Source organism: Oncorhynchus clarkii, chromosome 23 (genome assembly GCF_045791955.1).
Source record: "Oncorhynchus clarkii lewisi isolate Uvic-CL-2024 chromosome 23, UVic_Ocla_1.0, whole genome shotgun sequence".
In the NCBI taxonomy this organism is placed as follows: Eukaryota; Metazoa; Chordata; class Actinopteri; order Salmoniformes; family Salmonidae; genus Oncorhynchus; species Oncorhynchus clarkii.
Genome location: NC_092169.1, coordinates 14,935,587 through 14,960,551, shown reverse-complemented (window position 1 = coordinate 14,960,551; position 24,965 = coordinate 14,935,587). Strand labels below are relative to the sequence as shown.

The 24,965-nt window shown below is 41.4% G+C and overlaps 1 protein-coding gene across 1 annotated transcript in view; it reads right to left on the bottom strand.

Annotated features, from left to right (window-relative positions):
* The window catches only part of LOC139381440 (disintegrin and metalloproteinase domain-containing protein 12-like), a 148,811-nt gene that overhangs the window by 110,134 nt on the left and 13,712 nt on the right, over positions 1 to 24,965 (bottom strand). The window contains exons 2-3 of the mRNA XM_071124957.1: positions 18,412 to 18,533; positions 15,546 to 15,619 (exon numbers count right to left, since the gene is read on the bottom strand). Of these exons, the coding sequence (XP_070981058.1) occupies positions 15,546 to 15,619; positions 18,412 to 18,533 (196 nt within the window). The remainder of the gene's footprint in view (positions 1 to 15,545; positions 15,620 to 18,411; positions 18,534 to 24,965) is intronic.

The window sequence follows — 24,965 nt, the reverse complement described above, 5'->3', positions numbered from 1 at the left end:
TTACCCCCTGAACTTTCTCACATCCTTTCTGATCCACTAATTAAAAAAAGACCACAAGAAGCAATAAGACTATCAATAATGACTGTTTCTAAGCTTAGGGATAATTGAAGCTTCTGCACATGTAATTTGAAAAGAGAAAAATCCACTCAGTTTAATTCTGTATTGGGAATGTCAATGCTTTCAGCTGTGGGGGAGTTGTCATTGACCCCTGCACAACTGTACACACTCAAGGGGTAGAAAACCACTGCCAAGTGTTCCGTTTCACAACCCAATATATTGCCAGAGCCTAATCACTGCAGACTATAGTAAATCCAACAGAAAGAATTTCATCTAAAAGTCAAAGAGCATTTATGTTATGGATGCATAACATTACATTTGTTTTACTTTTCTAAATCCGCTCTCATGTATTACAGTGTACTAAAGCTAAAAGAGAACACATGGAAGAACACGTATTTCATACCAAAGGCTAAGAGCATTTTGTACAATTTAACCTGGCAACACTGCGCATATTGTGACAGGCATAGAGCACAGAGTCTTGGCACCCGAAGCAGGGGGCACAGAGATGTGGCACCAAGGGTGGAGGGTAATGCTAAGGGCACACTATGTTGGCACCAGACACAGCAGCCTGGTCCAAATCCCCTGGTTTAGGTCCCAGGTCACCTTTGGAGAGGAGAAAGGTTCTGGAAAGGGCTGGTCTTCAGAGACACAGGCTGCTCACAAAGTCCCCCAAACACACAGTCCCACCCCCCACCCACTCATCTGCCACTGGAGGTCCTGAACCAGGATGGGATGGATTGGAAAGAGAGAGAAAGACATATAGAGACAGAAAGAGAATGAGAGAACGTAAACGAGAGTGAAAGCAAAAGGGAGTGAACATTTGAGAGAGAGAGAGGGATTAAAGCTTCAAGAAAAGAAGCAATGCTGCTGATGTCCTGCGCTGCATAGTCGTCTAGTCTAGTTTTTGACCCCTGCCAGGTCACTGTAGTGTTTGTTTAGTCTGCCTTGAAAGCCATCATTACAGTGTGTTTACACTGAGCTGTTAGAGAGCTCTTTAAAACCGCCCCCATTAGGCTGTGGAGTTGACAGCCGAACTAGCTAACAGCTAATTCCTTTCAACATGATCCGTGCCACCGAAACAAAGACTCAGACACACAGCTAAGACATATCTCTGACTTGACAGATCCAATTACACAGCTAAGGAAACCAGTGCGCTCTTTGTCCAGGGTCTTCTTCTTTTCAATGAGCTTCTCCACTAATGATGTGCTCCTAATATATACCATTTAGCAGACACTTTTATCAAAAGCGACTCACAGTCATGCGCGCAGACATTTTACATATGGGTGGTCCTGGGAATCAAACCCACTACCCTGGCTTTACAAGAAACATTTTCAGTGCGAACTCCAAACGTGTTTGCTTATGTTTTTCTTTAAGCAATGGCTTTTTTTCTGGCCACTCTTCAATATATCCACATTATTTTCTTTCCTCATGATGCCATCTATTTTGTTAAGTGCACCAGTCCCTCCTGCAGCAAAGCACCCCCACAACATGATGCTGCCACAATGGTCATTATGGCCAAACAGTTCTATTTTTGTTTCATCAGACCAGAGGACATGTCCCCATGTGCAGTTGCAAACCGCAGTCTGGCTTTTTTTATGGCGGTTTTGGAGCAGTGGCTTCTTCCTTGCTAAGTGGCCTTTCTGGTTATGTCGATATATGACTTGTTTTACTGTGGATGTAGATAATTTTGTACCTGTTTCCTCCAGCATCTTCACAAGGTTCTTTGCTGTTGTTCTGGGATTGATTTGCACTTTTCGCACCAAAGTACATTCATCTCTAGGAGATAGAACGCGGTATGATGGATGTGGTATGATGGCTGCGTGGTCCCATGGTGTTTATACTTGCGTACTATTGTTTGTACAGGTGAATGTGGTATCTTCAGGCGTTTGGAAATTGCTCCCAAGGATGACGTGTGGAGGTCTGCAATTTTTCTTCTGAGGTCTTGCCTGATTTCTTTTGATTTTCCAATGATGTCATGCAAAGAGGCACTGAGTTTGAAGGTAGGCCTTGAAATACATCCACAGGTACACCTCCAATTGACTCAAATTATGTAAATTTGCCTATCAGAAGCTTCTAAAGCCATTACATCATTTTCTGGAATTTTCCAAGCTTTTTAAAGGCAAACTCAACTTAGTGTATGTAACCTTCTGACCCACTGGAATTGTGATACAGTAAATTATTCAGTGAAATAGTCTGCCTGTAAAAATATCCGTGTCATGTACGAACAAGACAAGACATTTGTGGAGTGGTTGAAAAACACATTTTAATGACTCCAACCTAAGTGTATGTAAACTTCCGACTTCAACTGTATGTGTATGGTGATTGTTCGGGATCATGACATTGTCAGTCCTCTGCTTTGTTTCGCATGGCTCACACTCGATCACATCTCAACTCACCTCCTTCTGCTGCCCATGACAGACGGGAGGAGGATGTTGCTATGGGAATGTTTCTGGCAGCCATAATGATGTTGTTTAACAGTGGCCTTGTGTTTGTCAAGGATCCCCTATCCCCTGCTGTAAGAAAATAATTAGAGAAAATGTCTTCATGGTGAAGCATTCTGTCAACAACTATGAGCTGTCCAATGGATTCATTGTATTGGAGAAGGAAGGAGAAAAATCTTTCCGGAGCTGGCACAGATAGAGATATTAAAAAGTTTTTCTGTTGTCTCTTTATTATTTGTATCATTACTGTAGGTGCATAATGCTGAAAGGATGTACAGTTACATTCTAAAAGCTTTGCAACACCCACAATTGCAGCATGACCTGAATCAAATGAATGTACTAGAACATTGAAAGATGTTACAGTATTAAACAAAATTGGAAAAGTTGTGACTCTCTTTGACATGACATTTATCTTAATCCCTTCAACCCAGTCGGCAGACACACACAAGCGCACATACAGTACGTGCACGGATGGACACACACAGATACACACACACTCTTTCTTCCCTATACAGTCCCGTTCCATTCTTTAATCAGTGTAATGTCTCATAGGACTGTCATCAATCATTAGAGGCTGTCTAACATGCTCTAGATCACTGCTATACATTAAAGGAGCCACTCTGTCACAAAGACACATACTGTATGTGTGACCAGTCGTGTGTAGAACATGTCAAGCATTAAATATTTGATGTCATACTGTTCTTATAAAAAAACTTCACAGGCTGTTAGCAAAACATTTTCAATTCGTCAACAATATGTGTAATATTACCGTCTCTGGTCGGCTGCTGACTGACATCTGGAAAATGAAAGCTAATTTGTGAGATGAATGTGCAAGGGGAATTATAAGGCTGAGGCAGAAAGAGATTGGCTAAAATGTGTTGCATCACCTTTGACCCACAGGAGGGTGTGTAACATCCTGTGGCATATACCAGGATAGGGCCAGGAGTTTTTCCGGGCCCTAATAATAAACTTTGTCCTTTGAGTCCCCATATGGATTAAAAAGTCAGGCCAGGAGTGCTATTTCTCTATAGTCTCTGTACTGCTAATGGTAGTCATGTACTCTATTGCCTGAAAACTGCCATGGTTGAGGCCCCTGCCATCAAGTGACTAAAACTGGCACCTTAATGGCTACACCTCCTCAAAAGGTACTGATATAACTAAAGCCAAGTGCAAGACTTATAACCTTCCTTCTTCAGTCAATCTTTCTTCATCCGCACTATCCTCAGTCCTTTGGTGATGTGTATAAACTGATCCATTTGGGGTTTTACACAGCTTGGCGTCTCTGCATGGAAGTGTGGGCTGTTGGAGTTCTTTTCACTCTGTTCTTTACTAATCACAGGTAATTCAATAGGTTTTAAATAAGATACATTTTAGAAATAGGCAGGGTTATGGTTTATGACGTTGTGATTGTGGTAACTAGTGACGACCCAGCCATTGCATGAGCCACATCAATGAATGTTAACATCAGTTTAATAAACATTCTACATTTCCATGGTAGGGAGGAGATGTCGCATTCACAGAATTTCTAAGTTACAGGAAGGCGTTAAAATTAAAATTGTAGGAAAAATGTAAAACGAATGTTTTCACATAGCATTACTGCTACAAAGCTAATGCTAGCTAGCATATTTCTTTATCGAAATAACATAGCTGGTTAACTAGCTAGCATTAAAGCTTTCTGGATAGCTTGTAACTAATGGTTGTTACGTTGTGTAAAAGAGCAATAGGTCTATGTACTTGTCATTTGGTTGAGACTAACATTAGTTTAGAAAATAATTGTTTGCTGCTTTTCCTGAAAATGTCTATCTGATAAAGCTAGCTAGTTGTTGTTGTTCTAGTGCAATGTCCATGAAATGTTACAGCCACAACATAATAATCAAGTAGTCAAGCATCTGCATACCATTGAGGAGAATGAAAGCCTGTAGAACAATAACTACTAGCTAGTTATGTCAGATGGACATTATCAGGAAATGCAGGAATCGAGCCAGCTACCAGTAGTAACACTATTATTTGAAACCACCACATGTGCATATCTGTATCTGTATTATATTCCATATTGTGTTTTAATCTGTTTGTACTGTATTGCTACAGTATTTGTATTTTGTACAGATAATCAGCACGAAGAAGATTGAAATCTGTTCAATTGTCAAGTGGACTTAACTCGATTTGAAATAACATCGTGCCTCTCTTTCAGATCTGCCAAGCACACCTCTGACAGCTTCTCCCCGTGCTGACCACCGATGGAAATGACACGAGAGCTGCCCTTGATGGGTTCCTGACCTAGCACCACAGGGAGAAAGACATTCCATCACCTCTACCACCAGTATCATGACTGTGTCATTGTTATTAGCTTCTACAGTGGTTGCTCCACTAACAGTTTTGTGATTATGCTGCGTTACTTGGAGGTAATTTGCGTCACTACGTCATTGCTCCAGACCAGCTCAAGGGGGAGTTAAAGCACTGATTATGCTTTTGGGTCCTACTATATCTCGAACTGACAATGAATGGGTGACATAAACCTAAATAGAAAGTGATAATTGTGCACGACTTCAGTATTACTTACTATAACTGTTATTATTATTATATATTTTGCTCTTACTGTAGTACTGTAGCCCACTCCCGACCAGTCATGTTGTACAGCGCCTGAGTAGCGCAACGGTCTAAGACACTGCATACAGTAGCAGTGCAAGCTGTGTTGCTACAGATGCTGGTTTAATACTTGTGCCGGCCTCGACTGGGAGAACCATGAGATGACTGTAGGTTTTTGGTTTCTCTCCCTCTAAAAACAGAAATAAATCATTCTAAATAACAAACTGGCTTTATTTACAAATGAGTAACAATGTCTCACCCCATGATCAAGAATGGCCTTTTCCTTGCACATTTTATGTTATTTGAAAACTAAATTTAAAATATTGTTATTTTTTTAAACAAAGTGATTATTATTATCATTAATTTAGAATTATATAAAAGCCCCTTGGATATTCTCACAGATATAATATTAACCCTGTTATTAGCAGGACAATATATATTGGTCATATTGGTCCTGGCTCCCGAGTGGTGCAATGTTTTGGTTATGCTGACCTGGCACCATGTACAGTGTTATAATAGCCCATTATGTGCTATCAGCAGGACAATATACATTTACCAACACCTCTCTGTATTTTGATACTTTGTGGATGGGGCCTCCCCAGTGGCGCAGCCAACGCATCGCAATGCAAAATGCATTGCTACAGATATCCATGCTGGCCGCCACCGGGAGACCTATGAGACGGCTTTTGGTTTTAATTTAGAATCCTCTATATGTAATTTTGGGCTGAGAGTCAGGTCATATTTTTTTGATATACTGTAGCCCTACCGTAGGCGACATGAGTCTCACTAGTATTGAGTAATTTGCTGTTAAAAGTGGTGTAGGTCTTATTTATTTAAAGAGCATATTGAAGTTAGAAGAGATAGGATTTGAAGCAAAATCCTACAACAATTTTAGCACCGTTTCGCACTGGTCTGAGACAAGCATGGGGACTGGTCTTGATAAATCAATGAGATTTTTTATTTTGACTCAATCTCCGAATGGGTATTGGTTAGACTAAAATTATACTGTATAAATGTTATGCTCTTATTGAAACCTTTATTTAACTAGGAAAGTCAGTTAAGAACAAATTCTTATTTACAAGGACAGCCTACTCCTTTCTCCCCTTCGGGGAATTGTATCCCCGGTTTCCCGCATGCCTGCAAATGATACAGGGATTCTTTAGCTAAATAGCCCAGTACTGTGTAGCCTTCTCCGACCGTCATGTTGTACAGCACCATATTTTCCATTCCATCCTAACGGAAACCTAGAGGGTTTTTAATTTTTCTTGGAATATAAACACAATAATATTAATCAAATTAATCCCAAACTATTACTAAAAGTAATTGGAAAGGTAGATACAAATTATTTGTGACATTGTGGTTACAATAAAGAATGTAAGCATTAAATAAGATGCTGTGTTTTTATTTACAGTAGTGATGGACAGCTGGTGGCATTTTGAAAAGAGGTTTTCAAACACTTGTAGTCTGATTAGTAGGACAATAGACTCTTTTTAGCCAGGCTATTGTCGGTGTGAACATCCCCCTACCTGCAATGTATTTGATGCTTGTCATGCCCTGACCTTAGAGGTCCTTTTAATTCTCTATTTGGTTAGGTCAGGGTGTGACTAGGGTGGGCAATCTATGTTTACTATTTCTTTGTTGGCCTGGTATGGTTCCCAATCAGAGGAAGCTGTCTATCGATGTCTCTGATTGTGGATCATATTTAGGCATATTTACCAACTGTTGTTTGTGGGATCTTGTTTTTGTGTAGCTGCTTGCGAGCAGCCCAGAACGTAACGTTTAGTTTTCTCCTGTATTGTTTTTGGTGAGTTGCATATTTATTAAACATGTGGAACTCTAAGTACGCTGCGCCTTGGTCCATTCATTCAGACGATCGTGACAATGCTTACGTACTCTGAAGTGTTACATTACTATTTCAAAACAGCAGTACAGTATTTCTTCATCAACATCTTTATGCTTTCGTTAATAAAATAATGAGAAAAAAGACATTCAAAATGCAGATGGTTATTTAAACTAAATGTCCCTTATTCAGGACCGTGTCTTTCAAAGATAATTCATAAAAATCCAAATAGCTTCACAGATCTTCATTGTAAAGGGTTTAAACACTGTTTCCCATGCTTGCTCAATGAACCATAAACAATTAATGGTCATTAAGTCACTAACAGCTTACAAACGGTAGGCAATTAAGGTCACAGTTTTGAAAACTTAGGACACTAAAGAGGCCTTTCTACTGACTCTGAAAAACACTTAAAGAAAGATTCCCAGGGTCCCTGCTCATCTGCGTGAACGTGCCTTAGGCATGCTGCAAGGAGGCATGAGTACTGCAGATGTGGCCAGGGCAATAAATTGCAATGTCCGTGCTGTGAGATGCCTAAGACAGCACTACAGGGAGACAGGACGGACAGCTGATCGTCCTCGCAGTGGCAGACCACGTGTAACAACACCTGCACAGGATCGGTACATCCGAACATCACACCTGCGGGACAGGTACAGGATGGCAACAACAACAGCCAGAGTTACACCCTGATTGCACAATCCCTCCATCAGTCCGGGCTTGGAACACACATTGAAGCTATTGCCAGGGTTAGAGGTTCCAAGACTATTCTATTAGTTATATTTCTATGTGTGCTGCTTTGTGGTCACTCAGTCAGCTGTTCTTCAATTAAAGAAACACATTTAAACGGTTTTGACGGATATGTTTTAGTCATGACGGTCTTCATTCATAATCGTCGGTTACAAGGTTATACAGTAAGTGTGCCAGCCCTAACTCCACTAAGACTGAATAAATAAAAACAGCTCCACTGGCAGGCACACGCACGCACACACACACAGAAACACAGACAGAGACAGACACACACACGCACACACCAAAACGCTAAGTAGAGAAATGGGAATAAATGAGAGCCAGGATCCAAGAAGGAGGCCAGATGCGTCAGCCTCATTTCTCAGTCTGCTGCTCAGGTACAGAGCTGACAGAGAGCCAACATGAATGTCAGACAGGACATGCAGGTCCAGCTACAAATGGATCCCTTTTTTGGGTCAAATATTTCCAAGAAGAAACAAAGGAAAAAGTTGAAGTGGGTCTGGGCTGTTACTTTAGAGCAGGGGTGTCCAACCTTTCTTGATAACTCTCTTATCATCAGGTGAATGATAATGGCAAGGAGAAGTAATCAACATTTTAAAATGAATAGATTTGGTTGATATTTTCATTATTTTGACCTCCCCACATTAGAATTGGAAAAGGAAGTATAAACAGCCTATTAGCTAGAAAGGTAACTTCAAACACATTATCGCTAAGAGCAGCTGTTTAGCTGGTTAAACAAAGGTTAGCCATTTGTTTGCAAAAATGAATGTCCAAGTCAAGAGAGCTTACCAGCAGCACTTGCCACACTGGTAGCCTATTCGCAGGTGCTTTTCAAAGCCTATATCACATACTCCAGTGAGTGTAATTTGTTGAGAAATAAAGTTAACATTAGAAAGAAGATAATCTCCTCTTTTCTACTGTAGGTATGTAAATCAACATTTGTGTATTCTTTTGTTTCTAGCGATATTTTTAAAAACATAGATGTTTTTTTTTTTTTTTACTATTATTTGTTTATTTTATTTGTAGAAATATTTTTGCGGACCCCCTGCAGTACTTTCAGTTGAATACCCCTGCTTTAAAGAGACTCAATAACTGTAAGTAAAAAGTAAGTAGCCTTGCATGAGCCTTGGCTTGTGCGAGCCAGAACATCTCATAGGAGTAGGAGCCTATCCCGTTTCTGTAGCGTGAGGCAGCTTGAGGTTCAAGTACACCCTAGACAGGACGCTAGTCGATCCCGGGCCTTGCCCCCAGTCTATCTCCTTAATGCTAGTGCCAAGCAGAGATGCATCGGGTCCGATTTTTACAATCTTTGGTATAACTCGGCCAGGGATCAAACTCCTTCCAAGCACAGGGCAGAAACTAACTACAAGGCCACTGATTTTGTCTTACAATACAGTAAATGCTAAGCAGGTTGTTAGTGCTTGTAGCTGAGAGGATATAGGAATCAATCTATTTATGATTAGCAATACACAGACGTCTGCATGCGCAAATACAAACACACCCTGAAAAGCTCTATACTTGCTCTAGGCCAGACTGTTGAGCCAGGGCCAGAGGGCTGCTAGCTAACATATGTGACTCGTTAGGCGTATGTTGCATGTCACTACTTCAGAGGAGAGCCATTTGAACGTACAATTTTTGGGGCAGAAATGCCTTCTGGAACATGTGAACTTTCATGTGGCTTACTAACAAACTTGTATGCCATCTGTAAATACGAATAAAATGGTTAAATATGAGCCTAGTTGGTTTAGCCAGATAAAAAGTCAAGAGCTTTCCCGCTAGCCATGATGGGCTGAGATAATGGGTGGGCTGGACATGCCGAGAGATAACTTTGGATTGGTCTGCCATGTAGCACGCGTTTGTCTATTACATGAGCTGGTCAGTATGTGTAGGTAATCCTTTCTAACACATTTTTTAAAAGATATTACTTAGTAGAAATACGAAGTTGTTGCTCTCCACTTTCTGGAGGACCGAGTTTTGAAATCAGTGAAAGACCCGTTGGTATTAGAGTATGATAGCTAAGGAGATTCTGGCGTTTGATTGCAAATATGCAAATGGTTCAAAAAGAGAACACACAGAAGGCTGTTGTATAAAACACTTGTCTCCGGATCTTCAAACTAAGGCAACCGTGGCATCCGTGACAGAGAGGGGGAAGAGTTCATCCATGATAGTCTAGCTAGCTAAATTTTCATATATTACAAATTTCTAATTGTGTCAGAAAGTCGTTTTCATTTCAAGTTAAAGCGTGTTCTTAGCTAGCTAGCTAATGTTAGCTGGCTGAATCGCTAGCTAACGTTACTTATGTGATCTGTGTAGTAATATTATTCGTATCTCAGAGCAATTTGCATTGCTAGTTATAGCCATTGGCATTGCTAGTTGAACCTGGTTGGTTAGCTACCTTAGGGGCTCCCGAGTGGTGCAACGGTCTATGGCACTGCATCTCAGTGCTAGAGGTGTCACTAAAGACCCTAGTTTGATTCCAGGCTGTGTCACAACCAGTCGTGATTGGGAGTCCCATATGGCGGAGCACAATTGGCCCAGCATCGTCCGGATTTGGCCGGGGTAGGCCATCATTGGAAATAATAATTTGTTCTTAAATGACTTGCCTAGTTAAAGAAATAATGTAATGTTATGAGTTGTGATTAAGGTTTCATTGTTTAGCTAGCTAGCTACATTTCCAGACAAAAGACTTCACGATGCAAGTAACAATTTCAATAGAATGTTCATCATGTCACTGCGACAACTGGCGATAGACATAGCTGGTAAATGTGAATAATAAATTACAAATTTACGAAAGCTCAACACACGTTGAATATGCTCGGTGTCAGCAAACGTTGGCAAAAAAAGCATAATTAAATTGTTGCCAGCAGAACAGTTGCAGTCACCAATACTCCGGATAACACAAAAACAGCCTAACCAGCTCTGCTAGGGAGAGTAAAATGGTCAGAGTGAGCTGTTCCTTCATTTGTGTCTGGAAGTAGCTAGCAAGCCAGACAACGTTAGCCAGTTAGCTTGGGTGCTTGATTGCTGTTGTTAGGGCAGAACGGTCGGGTCAACCCTACTCCTCGGCCAGAGCCAGTGTGCACTCTGAATGCTCCGAGAGCGAAACGCTCTGAGTTTATGAACGGAAAATATGACAATGCCCGGAGCGCACTCTGAGCACACTCTGGCACTCCAGATTGAATTTATGAACACAACAGTAGTATAAACCAGCCTTTAGTCTTGAAATCTTTGGTTGTTTAGTACATGGCCTCACATGTGAATCCTTAAAGAGCTAGGTGGGGCTAAAGCTTAAGAGGGTGAGAATGATGCTGAATGGGTGTCGACAAAGCAGAGCTCTCCGGTAGGTGTACCAAAACATTAATGGGCCATTTTTCAAAAATGAGGTTACAAGTTTATTGCTTTCTCATTGTTCCTCAACTGTAGTGTTTGATATACAATTTTCTAGCTCTGAGTCTCTACACAATTTAAAATTTTGAAACATAAGACTGAATCGAGCCGGTCGTTTACATATTGGTTTATTAATTCGATTTGGTATTCTGTTTACTTTGGGTAGCCCTAGATCTTTACAGATTGGCCCTGGACCAGGTGTCCTCTCTAGGAAGGCCAAATTAAGAAATCTTATGGAGTCAGCAGAACCCTGTAAAAGACCACCGCTTACAGTAATCCTCGAATAATAAAATAATTATAATAATAATAATGAAACATTAAAATGTGTATAGCGCTTTACATTACAGCATTACCTCAAAGCTCTTCATAGGCAAATATAAATGATAATAATAAAATAAATACAATAAAAACATCATACATTTTAAATCAAGGCAGGAAAAAGCAATAGTAGGCTAGGTTCGAAAATAACTTTCCAGATTAGGACTATAAGAAAGATCATCTGTAGAAATGTGTTTTAAAGTCCATTTTAAAAAGTTCCAGTTGATGGAGCGGCTTCAGATGGTCAGGGAGACCATTCCACAGGCAGCAGAAGGCTCGATCCCCCATAGTACGGTATACATGTCTTGGGGACTTGAAGCAGTAGTGAGTTGCTGGAGGTGGCTCATTGATAAAAATGAGGTCGCTGATGTAGGTGGGACTCAATCCATGTAAAGCTTTAAACACTAGAAGGAGGATTTTAAAGTCAATCATATAGTTGACCTGTAGCCAATGGAGTTCAGCAAGGATGGGTGTGATGTGGGCAGACTTCTTGGTCCTGGTCAGGACTCTGGCAGAACTATTCTGGAGAAGTTGTAGCCTCTGAAGTTATTTGGCTGGAAGGCCCCCGAACAGAGCGTTGTCGTAGTTGATCCAAGGAAAGATGAACGCGTGGACAAGTTTCTTTGCATCTGTCTGGCAGAGAGATGGTTTGAGCCTTAAGTTTTGCAGATATGTTTTATATGGGCATCAAAGAACAGAGAAGGATCAAACTTGACTCCCAGGTTGGAGATGACAGAACAGATGGATGACTTGACTGTCAATTGTAGGGCAGATTTACAGCACTGGTGACCTGCTTGAGTGTCCCAATAAGCATAGCCTCAGTCTTGCTGCTGTTCAGCTGGAAGAAGTTCTCTTTCATCCATGCCCTGATGTCATCTAGGCAGCTGCCAGATTTTGCTAGGGCTGAGATGGTGTCCGGTTTGGTGTTAATATATACAGTACCTGTGGGACACCACATGTGACTGTAGATTCTTACGATCTGGACTGTCCAATAGTGATGTAGTGATGCATTGCTTCCTATTGGAAAGGTAGGAGGAGAACCAGTTCAGAGCAGTTTCAGTGACTGCAGTGTGCTCTCTGAGATGCCGCTGGAGGATGTTGTGGTCAACGGTATCAAAACCAGCAATAAGATTGAAGAGGAGAAGGAGGAGGCTAGGTGATCTAGAATCTGCAGCCATTAGTAAATTGTTTGTAACTTTCACCAGAGCTGTTTCAGTGTGGTGCATGGGCCGGAAGCCAGACTGGAAAACTGCATACAGCTGATTGGAAGACACAAGGGATTGAAGCTGATTTGCAACCACTTTCACCAGTACTTTTGATAGAAAGGGGAGGTTGTAGATGGGCCTGTCCCCATAGGAGAATCCTCTTAAGTTCCAAGTAGAACCCTCTGTGGAAAGGGTCCAAAAGGTTTCTACCAGGAACAAAAGGGTTCTTCAAAGGGTTCTCCTATGGGGACAACCGACATCCCCTTTTAGGTTCTGTATAGCAGTGTAGTTGGATAGAATGTCCTGCTCAAGGTTGGGTTTCTTCAGTAAGGGGGTGACTGCAATTGTTTGAAGAGTGATGATACCTCCCCGGTCAGCAGGGACTTGTTGATGAGGGTGGTGACAAACTGAAGCAGGCTATATGAGCAGGTTTTGAGTAGGGATAGGTACAAGGGAGCAAATGGTGCCCTTCATTTTAAAGATGATTGACTGCACAGCAGTGGATGTGACCTCTGTGAAGTTGCTGAGGGGAGGGGGAGTCTGAGTTGGGGGCTCAGGAGGTGGGGTGCAGGTAATCTTAGAGGCCATGATGTTTGTGCTGTTAGGTCATTTACTTAAATTTACAAACGCACTCTTACTGAAAGCCAATAAAACCTACAAACATATTATATAGAATGCATACAGAATTTCTGCTTAGATCTCTGTCTACAGCGCTGTTCATTTTTGGGTGAAAATAATTTCTTAGAATAACAGAACCTCCATACTGATCACTGAATGCTATTTAGTGCCTCTTAAATTCAATCTAATAAAACCATACAGACAGAAAATATTATGCTATTACACAACAAACTAAGAGAGCAAATTCTATTACTCTGTGTTGTCTCTAACTCAGATCTTCTTCCTACCATCTGATCCCACAGAGAAGGCACGAGCCTACACAGTACGACCCTGCACAGTGCACACAGTGCACACACATAGGTCACACCCCACCTGTGTCTGGGCACAGATATGGAACAGATATCAATGGATACATCTGAAGGAATGCAGGGAGGGGGACAGGCGGAACATACGGAAGGGAATGGAAGCTACCAGCCGTATTATCTCCCAAAGCTGATGCACGGGTCATTGGGGTTAGTGGTGTGGGTGGGTTAGCAGGGTGGGATTTTTTTATTATTAGGAATAGGGTGGTGGAAATTTTGTCAGGGACATAGGCGAATTTGGGCAGTAGAAGTGAGAAGAAAACCAGATCATTGATGTTTGTAGTGGGGGGTGCAGTAAAAAACATGATTTCCTGTGTTTTATATATATATACGTATATATATACGTGTATATACTGAATAAAAATATAAAGGCAACATGTAAAGTGTTGGTTCCATGTTTCATGATCTTAAATAAAAGATCCCAGAAATGTCCCACATGCACAAAAAGCTTATTTATCTTGTGTTTTGGGCACAGATTTGTTTACATCCCTGTTAGTAAGCATTTCTCCTTTGTCAAGATAATTTATCCATCTGACAGGTGTGGCATATCAACAAGCTGATTAAACAGCATGATCATTCCACAGGTGCAACTTGTGCTGGGGACATTAAAAGGCCACACTAAAATGTGCAGTTTTGTCACACAACACGTCACAGACATCTCAAGTTTTGAGGGAGCATGCAATTGGCATGCTGACAGGAATGCCCAACAGAGCTGTTGCCAGATAATTGAATGCTAATTTCTTTACCAACGTCATTTTAGAGAATTTGGCCGTATGTCTAACCGGCTTCACAATCGCAGACCACGTGTAACCACGCCAATCCAGAACCTCCACATCCCGCTTCTTCATCTGCGGGATGGGAGGGGGTGGGGCTGAGGTGTATTTCTGTCTGTATTAAAGCTCCTTTGTGAGGAAAACTCTTTCTGATTGGCTGGGCCTATGCCTTCCCAGGCCCACCCATGGCTGTGCCACTATCCACTCATGTGAAATCCATAGATTAGGGTTTATTGGATTTATTTCAATGGACTGATTTCCATTTATGAACTGAATCTTTGAAATTGTTGCATGTTGCATTTATATTTTTTGTTCAGTATATTTCCAGACGATGAGGTTGGAATAATGACAATTATGATAATGCCCTTTTAGTGTAAGAGCTGTTTGAAAAGACCGCCTGAAATCTCAGCCTGTTTTGGTGGGATGGAGTTTTGGCCTGCATGATGACATCACCAGGTGGTAAATCAGTTAATAGAGGAATAAGAAAGAGTTTGAAAACTCTCTGCCAATAACAGCGATTTTCCGTTTTCCCCTCCCCAGTCATTTCACACCCAGACATTCCTAGCAAAAATCTTGCTTGAGAAATTGTTCCTAGCTGAGAAACATTTTAATTGAAGACAATTACCCAGAAATGACTTGATATTGAGATAAAAACGATACCTGGCCCAAGTGCTTGGAAGTGCTTAGCTTGTACTGTATATATAAACTGTGTATACTGTATATTCAGTACATCTCACAAATACACACAACTCCACATGATTCCCAGTTCTCATGCCTGGTATATTCCACAACCTGGAAGAAAAGAAGGTGATGAGAGAAAGGGAAAAGGGAGAGTCGTTCTTTATCAGCTATCCTCTTTCAACTCTTCAGAGACACTAAACCATAAAAGAGCCGAGACATTTGTTCTGTGAAATCTTTTTTTCCCCTTTTTCCTCATGAAACTGTATCAGCCCTCATACTGTAGAAGCTTTAGCCATCGCTCGTACTACAGCCATGGGCACAGCATATGCTAGCTGAAGTGCAACACATCTGATCATTGTTTACTCCATATGTAAATGTGCTTGAATCTTTCCAAATTCAAACAACCATTAATGATATAAACCAACATCCACTGGTCATCTCACCAAATCGTTCATATCCCTTTAAAGGACTAGATGCCTGTAATGATGTAGGTCGGATGTGGATGTGCAGCTGAAGATAGGATGATGACTTACTTGTTTTTTTGTAGTGCCAGGACCAGTTTTTCACCTTCCGCCTCCACCACCAGCCTCAGTGAGGCAGGATAATTCTAGAACACAAACACAGGACGCGAAAGGTGAGGGGACGGGACACCCAGCGTGGCTTACATACTGGACAGGAAGTAGGAGGGCATGCTGGTAATGGGCTAGGAAGAGGGATTCCAGTTCCCAGATCCCTGGCATTGATGGTTGTCATGTTCTGCTGACTACGTGACCTGACCAGGAAAAATATTTTTTGATGAGCACATATCAACGCCTCCCCATTACTAATGGTCCATCCCAGGATGACCCGGTCATAGACTCTTCTGTTAGTACCGTTCATCATTTCCCTTAGGTAAAAAACTTGGCCTCAAATTTTCAAGAGATCAACAGTAATGAAAAAAAAAAAAGATCTAATGTTGAACAGTAAATAAAACATTACCCCTTAGGTCTATGGCAATAATCCATGTCAGGTTTATGTTAGTCAGAAATCAACAGCAAAAGCAAAAATCTGTTTTTGCAGAGCAAGCAGTGTTTTTCCTTGAGTGCAAGAACAACATTTTTGAGGATTGTCTGCATATTTCAGTGCTGACTGACACTAATTTCCCCAGAACTCCCGCCTTTTCAGCACTCATGATTTATGACCAAACTGGCCCATGGGAAAAGGCTGGGGATCTCAGTCTGTTGCACAGTTTATGAGAGGCTACCAGATACTGTGTAACACACACGCACACACATTATTATTATTATTATTTTATTTTATTTCAACTTTATTTAACTGTAGGGATGGAAAACCTCCTGCTACGAAAAATCTGTATGGATTTATGTCCATGCTTCAAGTTGTCATTATAACTATTTTACTACACATGTAGAAGCAGGTACACAGGCAAGCAGGTAGGCATTTTTTGATTGCATCTTGACTTAGTCGGTGGAAACACTGTCTTAAACCCCCCGGATTTCCCAGAGATAGACACAGATATGCAGGGACCATGGAGACAGGCAGAGATAAAGATAGACAGACAGAGACAGAGTGAACATTTGTCCCAGTCAGATGATACTAAGACAGATGAGACTTGGCTCAGGCCTGCTGGGCTCTGTTCAGGTTAGGGCTGTTTTTCTGCCAGAAACCCAGTGGTTTTGACAGTAGGTCCATGGTGGGTCCATTTGTGGTCATCACCCCACTGTCCTGACTCAGGATGACTGTGATATTGGCTTGCTACTTCTAGTGGCACCGAAAACAGCTCAATAAAAATAACAGGCGAGGGGAAAATGAGTTGGGTATCATCTCTGATAAAATAATAATAAAACTGAGGAATATGTTGGAATGGTCAACATGGCTATAACAGCTGGCTCTCGAACAATACAAATGGACATTGTTGTCAAACTCAATTGATTATGTAGTGTCATGACATTGGAATATCTCTCTAATAAAATCAAATGAACTTTCACCTAAATTCTGTCCTAACTAAATAACTAGAATCTCTTCCTTGTTCCAGACAAAGCTATAACACATTCTGATGCATTACTTTGTCAGCACTCATGACTCCTTCTCATTTCAGAGATGTTGTTGTTTTACTAATACCCTCCCCATGTCATCAAAGTAAAGCTCAAGCTCAGCATTGAGGAAGTTGAGACAGTGTGGAATTGAAAGACTAACATAGTATTTCCTCCAGCTAGGAAAAACCTATCCACTCAGGTATAATCTGAGATATAACTCTTGGAAAGAAATGGCTGTTTTAAATATTCCGGGAGTACTCCTCAACAAATTCAACAAGTTAAGAACAAATTCTTATTTACAATGACGACCTAGGAACAGTGGGTTAACGGCCTTGTTCAGTGGCAGAACAACAGATTTTGACCTTGCCTGCTCGGGGATTCGATCCAACGTTTCGGTTACTGGCCCAACACTCTAATCACTAGGCTACCTGACGCTCCATGCCTGAAATCCATTAAATTTCAGGCATGGGGCGGCAGGTAGCCTAGTGGTTAGAGTGTTGGGCCAGTAACCGAAACGTTGGTGGCTCGAATCCCCGAGCTGGCAAGGTCAAAATCTGTTGTTCTGCCCCTGAACGAGCAGGTAACCCACTGTTCCTAGGTCGTCATTGTAAATAAGATTTTGTTCTTAATGACTTGCCTAGTTAAATAAAGGTACAAAAATATATATAGAAAAAATGACACATGGTTCATAGAAAGAACCTCTATTATTTCTTATAAATCCTTGCTGTGCTTACAGTTCTGGTATGTCAAGGATGACAAGTGTTAGGGTGCATTTGCTAGCCATCCACAACTAAGCTCATCGGTCCAATACATTTTAGCACAATGGTTAGACGGTTTCAAATCCGGTTGCTACCTGACTTTGTTACAACACCAGACAGTCTAGTTTTCTCCTATCCCCCAAACCATTTCAAAATGTTGCTTTCCTGGACTGCTTATTTGTAGAGTATAGGAAGCTGGCAAGTCGGGGGAATAATTTCATAGTGTGTGGAGCCTCCGGGTTTAGCTCATACGAAACAAACAACAGAGGGGCCATTTAACACCGTGGGGAGTGAGCTTTCAGTAACAACCACAAAGGGGAATCAGCTGAGGATAAACAGAGATGGGGATTTATTATGGGCTCATGACTGGAACAACAGAAGAGACCAGAGGCAGTCCGGCAGGCAGGCTGACATCTATGGTTGGCTGAGTTATGAGCAGCGTATTAACATTAATCTGTCGTTCTGCCCCTGAACAAGGCAGTTAACCCACTGTTTCTAGCCCGCCATTGAAAATAAGAATATCTTCTTAACTGACTTGCCTAATTAAATACAAATTTAATTAAAAAAATTAACCAGGGCCGCTAAAAGGCCGCTTTATGAATATTTACCCTGGACGTGAGCTGGCTGAGTGGTTTGCGCTCCGGCCCTTCCAGCAGGAAAGGTACCGTGGTGTCATAGCGTTCGGGCTCAGGGACGGCACTGTGCAGCACACTCTGGTTCAAGCTGTTGCCTGTTAAAAGATCAATAGCAGTGATTAGTGATATAATCAATGGAAGTGATTTGAACTGAGTGGGTATGAGTAGTGGGATACTGATGTCCATTTGGTCTCTGTTAAGTAGACTCTTGACCTGAGGTGACCTAACTGAGAGAATGTATATTAATGTATAATGAGAATTACATAACCCCTTACTTCACTGGTCGTGGCGGCAGTCAACCATGAGATTATGGAGAATGACATAACATTGTTATCAGACATTAAATGTTAAACAGTCTTTTGAACATGTGATTGTTTCATGATTTAGCTTCAGGCCACCTCAAGTCAAATGTGTTGCTCTATTGTTTACACGACCTTGAATTAATTAAACACTAAATGTCACATTTACGTAAAGGTTGTAAGTCACTTGAGTGAACCAAACTGATCTACAGCGGTTAAAAAAACAAACATTCACATTAGATATAACACTATTACATGCATTACATTACACTATAACACTATCATTTTTAAAAAACACTGCAACGTCTGCTTCCAACTCACACCCTCAAACACGTAGATCACCTGAAAGCAGCTCACTTTCCAGCCCACTTTCTAGCTCACGCTCTCAAACACCAAGATCCCCTGAACGCAGCTCACTCTCCAGATCCCAATCACATGAATTCTAATCACCTGTTCACACACCTGTATGTCATTATCACACACTATTTAGTTCAGTTCTTTACACCCTATCACTGTGAGGTATTGTTTGTTTTGTGGAGATTCTTTCGGAGCTGTGTTTTTCCTGCGATTTACTCCTCAAGTTTATGATAGTTCGTCTTGTATGTTTAGTCAAGTCAACCATCGAGTTTCGCCCATCCTCCTCTTTCTAGTCCTCCCCGTTTTGACCCTTGCCTGTTTCTGGACTCTGTATCCGCCTGCCTTGACCACGAGCCTGTCTGCCACTCTGTATCTCCTGGACTCTGATATGGTTTTGACCTTTTTGCCTGTCCATGACCATTCTTAAGTATACCCCTTTGGATTATTAAACATTGTAAGACTCCAACCATCTGCCTCCTGTGTCTGCATCTGGGTCTCGCCTTGTGCCTTGATAGTACGAACTGGCCATGACAGACCCAGCAGACTTGGACCAGCTCCAGCACGCTGTCTACTTGCAAGGAGCCACCATTAGGAGACATGGGGAGTTGGTACAGGGCCTTTAGGAAGGGCTCAGGTTCTTGACGGAACGCCACAACCATGGTTTAAAGGCATATTATGGAGCAAATCAGGGAGTTAGCTCAGAGCCTACCTGCCTCCTCTGAAAAACTCCAATCACCCAGTAATTTCCCCCCCCCCCATCTGTGGTGAGTTTGTACAGCCTATCCCGGCTCCCCAAGAACGCGCTTACCACCTCCGGCACGATATTCGGGGAATCCTGGTACCTGCCGGGGTTTTCTGACTCAGTGCTCGCTTATTTTTGTTTCCTTCAGATCGACGATAGAGTATATTATTCACTAATGTCGGGAAGGGCACTCTCCTGGGCTAAGGCAGTTAGGGAGCTACAATCTGCCATTTGTGGTCATCTGGAGGAATTCATGGCATAAGTGAGAAAGGTATTTGAGTTTCTGGGAGAAAGGCGGACAGCAAACTGATTGACTTACGTCAAAACTTCTGTAGTGTTGCAGACTACGCGATTGATTTTTGCACGTTGGCCACCGAGAGTGCCTGGAATCCGGAGTCTCTTTTCGATACTTTTTTTGCACGGATTATCTGAGGAGGTAAAGGACGAGCTAGCTGCTCGGGAATTTACGATGGATCTCGACTCCCTTATCACCCTTACCATTAAAATTAATGGATGCCTATGGGTACGCAAGAGTGAGAGGAGGTCTGGTCTCGGGCACACTCGTGCACCCACTATGTGCGCTATGCGCACCCGCTATGGCGCGTTCACCTCCAAGGGAATCCGGAAGGAAGCTCTTCCGAGAGGATTCGAAGCCACCCGAGCCCTCTCAGGAATCTACGACAGTTGAGTTGGACACTCCTGAGCCTATGCAGTTGGGAAGAGCTAGGTTATCAGTTGGGGAACACTCACGAAGGATGAATAATAACTGTTGTCTATACTGTGCAGGGGCAGGACATTTTATAGCTAAAGTTGAAGTCGGAAGTTAACATACACTTATGTTGGAGTCATTAAAACTTGTTTTTCAACCACTCCACACATTTCTTGTTAACAAACTATAGTTTTGGCAAGTCGGTTAGGACATCTACTTTGTGCATGACACAAGTCATTTTTCCAACAATTGTTTACAGACAGATTATTTCACTTATAATTCACTGGATCACAATTCCAGTGGGCCAGAAGGTTACACTAAGTTTACACTAAGTTTAGAAGTTTACACTAAGTTCACTGAGCCTTTAAACAGCTTGGAAAATTCCAGAAAATGATGTCATGGCTTTAGATAGGCTAATTGACATAATTTGAGTCAATTGGAGGTGTACCTGTGGATGTATTTCAAGGCCTACCTTCAAACTCAGTGCCTCTTTGCTTGACATCATGGGGAAATCAAAAGAAATCAGGCAAGACCTCAGAAAAAAATGTAGACCTCCACAAGTCTGGTTCATCCTTGGGAGCAATTTCCAAACAGCTGAAGGTACAACGTTGATCTGTACAAACAATACCACGCAAGTATAAACACCATGGGATCAACCAGCCGTCATACCGCTCAGAAAGGAGACGTGTTCTGTCTCCTAGAGATGAACATACTTTGGTGCGAAAAGTGCAAATCAATCCCAGAACAGCAGCAAAGGACCCTGTGAAGATGCTGGAGGAAACAGGTACAAAAGTATCTATATCAACAGTAAAATGAGTCGACATAACCTGAAATGTCGCTCAGCAAGGAAGAACCACTGCTCCAAAACTGCCATAAAAAAGCCAGACTACAGTTTGCAACTGCACATGGGGACAAAGATGGTACTTTTTGGAGAAATGTCCTCTGGTCTGATGAATCAAAAATAGAACTGTTTGGCTATGATGACCATCGCTATGTTCGGAGGAAATAGGGGAGGCTTGCAAGCCAAAGAACAGCATCCCAACTGTGAAGCACTGGGGTGGCAGCATCATGTTGTAGGGGTGCTTTGCTGCAGGAGGGACTGGTGCACTTCACAAAATGTACATTAACATGAAATTCGATAGGCCATCTACCTATTGCCTGATCTTCCGGACTATGTTACTAGCCTTTTCCCTGCCTGTACTGTTGCCCTTTTGGACCCCCTGTGTATGACCTTCTGCCTGCCCCTGGACTCAGCTGCCTGCCTCCTCCTGTGGTGCTTCACAAGAACAACCTGCTGCGCACTGCACTTGAAACCAGCCCTGTCTCCCCTCGTGTTCATTATAAACACACCATATGGGTTTCACACAAAGGTAGCCCTCAGACAGCAAAGTGCTATAGACATATTGGCTTTGGAAACCAACAGTATTGCTTTTCCAAACACATTGCAAGCTCTCACTTATTCGACTGTAAAACAGTGGTGTCCCCAAAGGGTCTCTGTTCTGCAGTAAGACCACAGACACAACATCAATAATGGATGCTTTAACACAGCTCATCAGGAACACAGCTTTAACAATATATCTCGACACCACTGCTGCACAAACCAACCTACTGCTGTGCTGCGCATTAAATCAATTTCTCTGTTATACGGTCAATCGATATGAAGCTCTTTTCCCCCCAATTTGTTGTTCTAGTGTAAATCTATTTTCACATTAAAAGCAACTTATTTACCCTCCTTGTAAGGTGAATTCACCGGAGGTTATATGTAGTCAGTTAGACAAGCTAGACACATACAGGAAGCTGTCCATTTGAGTATTTATATACAAGCAGACAGTGTTTATGTATGTATGTATGTATGTATGTATGTATGTATGTATGTATGTATGCATGTATGCATGTATGCATGTATGTATGTATGTATGTATGTATGTATGTATGTATGTATGTATGTACTTGTCAAAAGTTGACACACCTACTCATTCAAGTTTTTATTTATTTCTACATTGTAGAATAATAAGTGAAGACATCAAAACTATGAAATAACATATGGAATCATGTAGTAACCAAAAAATTGTTAAACAAATCAAATATATTTATATTGGAAATTCTTCAAAATAACCACCCTTTGCTGTGATGACAGCTTTGCACAATTCATGAGGTAGACACCTGGAATACATTTCAATTAACAGGTGTGCCTTGTTAAAAGTTAATTTGTGGATTTTCTTTCCTTAATGCGTTTGAGCTAATCAGTTGTGTTGTGACAAGGGACTAGAGGTCGACCGATTAATCGGAATGGCTGATTAATTAGGGCCGATTTCAAGTTTTCATAACAATCGGTAATCTTAATTTTTTCTTCATTTTTGGACACCGATTGTGGCCGATTACATTGCACTCCACGAGGAGACTGCGTGGCAGGCTGACTACCTGTTGCTAGCTAGCATTAAACTTATCTTATAAAAAACAATCAATCTTAACATAATCACTAGTTAACTACACATGGTTGATGATGTTACTAGTTTATCTAGCTTGTCCTGCGTTGCATATAATCGATGCGGTGCCTGTTAATTTCTCATCGAATCACAGCCTACTTCTCCAAACGGGTGATGATTTAATAACAAGCGCATTCACGAAAAAAAGCACTGTCGTTGCACCAATGTGTACCTAACCATAAGCATCAATGCATTTAAAAAAAATCAATACACAAGTATATATTTTTAAAACCTACAAATTTAGTTAATATTGCCTGCTAACATGAATTTCTTTTAACTAGGGAAATTGTGTCACTTCTCCTGTTTTCCGAGTCAGGGTATATGCAGCAGTTTGGGCCACCTGGCTCATTGCGAACTATGTGAAGACCATTTCTTCCTAACAAAGACCGTAATTCATTTGCCAGAATTGTACATAATCATGACATAACATTGAAGGTTGTTCAATTTAACAGCCATATTTAGATTTAGGGATGCCACCCGTTTGATAAAATACAATTGGTGACGTCACTCGCTCTGAGACCTCGAAGTAGTTGTTCCCCTTGCTCTGCAAGGGCCGCGGCTTTTCTGGAGCGATGGGTAACAATGCTTAGAGGAGTGGCTGTTGTCAATGTATCCCTGGTTCGAGAGGGAGAGGGACGGAAGCTATACTATTACACTGGCAAAACTATAGTGGCTATAAGAACATCCATTAGTCAAAGGTATATGAAATACAAATGGTATAGAGAGAAATAGCCATATAATTCCTATAAAAACTACGACCTAAATCTTCTTACCTGGGAATATTGAAGACTCATGTTAAAAGGAACCACCAGCTTTCATATGTTCTCATGTTCTGAGCAAGTAACTTAAACGTTAGCTTTTTTACATGGCACATATTGCACTTTTACTTTCTTCTCCAACCATTTGTTTTTGCTTTATTTAAACCAAATGTAATATTAAGTTAAAATAATAGTGTTCATTCAGTATTGTTGTAACTGTCATTATTACAAATAAATAATATATATATATATATTTTTAAAATCGGTTGATTTATCAGTATCGGCTTTTGTTGGTCCTCCAATAATCGGTATCGGCGTTGAAAAATCATTATCGGTCGACCTCTACAGGGGACGGGTGGTATACAGAAGATAGCCCTATTTGGTAAAAGACCATGTCCATGTTATGGCAAGAACAGCTCAAATAAGCAAAGAGAAACGACAGTCCATCATTACTTTAAGACTTGAAGGAAAGTCAATCTGGAAAAAGTTAAGAACTTTGTTTCTTCATGTGCAGTCACAAAAACTATCAAGCACTATGATGAAACTGTCTCTCATGAGGACCGCCACAGGAAAGGAAAACCAAGAGTTACCTCGGCTGCAGATGATACATTCATTAGAATAACTGCACTTCAGATTGCAGCCTTAATAAATGCTTCAGAGAGTTCAAGTAACAGACACAACGCAACATCAACTGTTTAGAGGAGACTGCATGAATCAGGCCTTCATGGTCAAATTGCTGCAAAGAAACCACTACTAAATGACACCGATAATAAGAAGAGACTTGCTTGGGCCAAGAAACACGAGCAATGGACACAAGACCGGTGGAAACGTGTCTTTATGTCTGATGAGTCCAAATTTGAGATTTTTTGGTTCCAACCGCTGTGTCTTTGAGAGACGCAGAGTAGGTGAACGGATGATCTCTGCATGTGTGGTTCCCACACTGAAGCATAGAGGAGGAGGTGTGATGGTGTGGGGGTGCTTTGCTAGTGACACTGTCTGTGATTTATTTAGAATTCAAGGCAGACTTAACCAGCACGTCTACCACAGTATTCTGCAGCGATACGCCATCCCATTTTGCGCTTAGTGGGACTATAATTTGTTTTTATACAGGACAATAAACTGGTTTGCGCTTAGTGGGACTAAAATTTGTTTTTATACAGGACAATAAACCAAAAC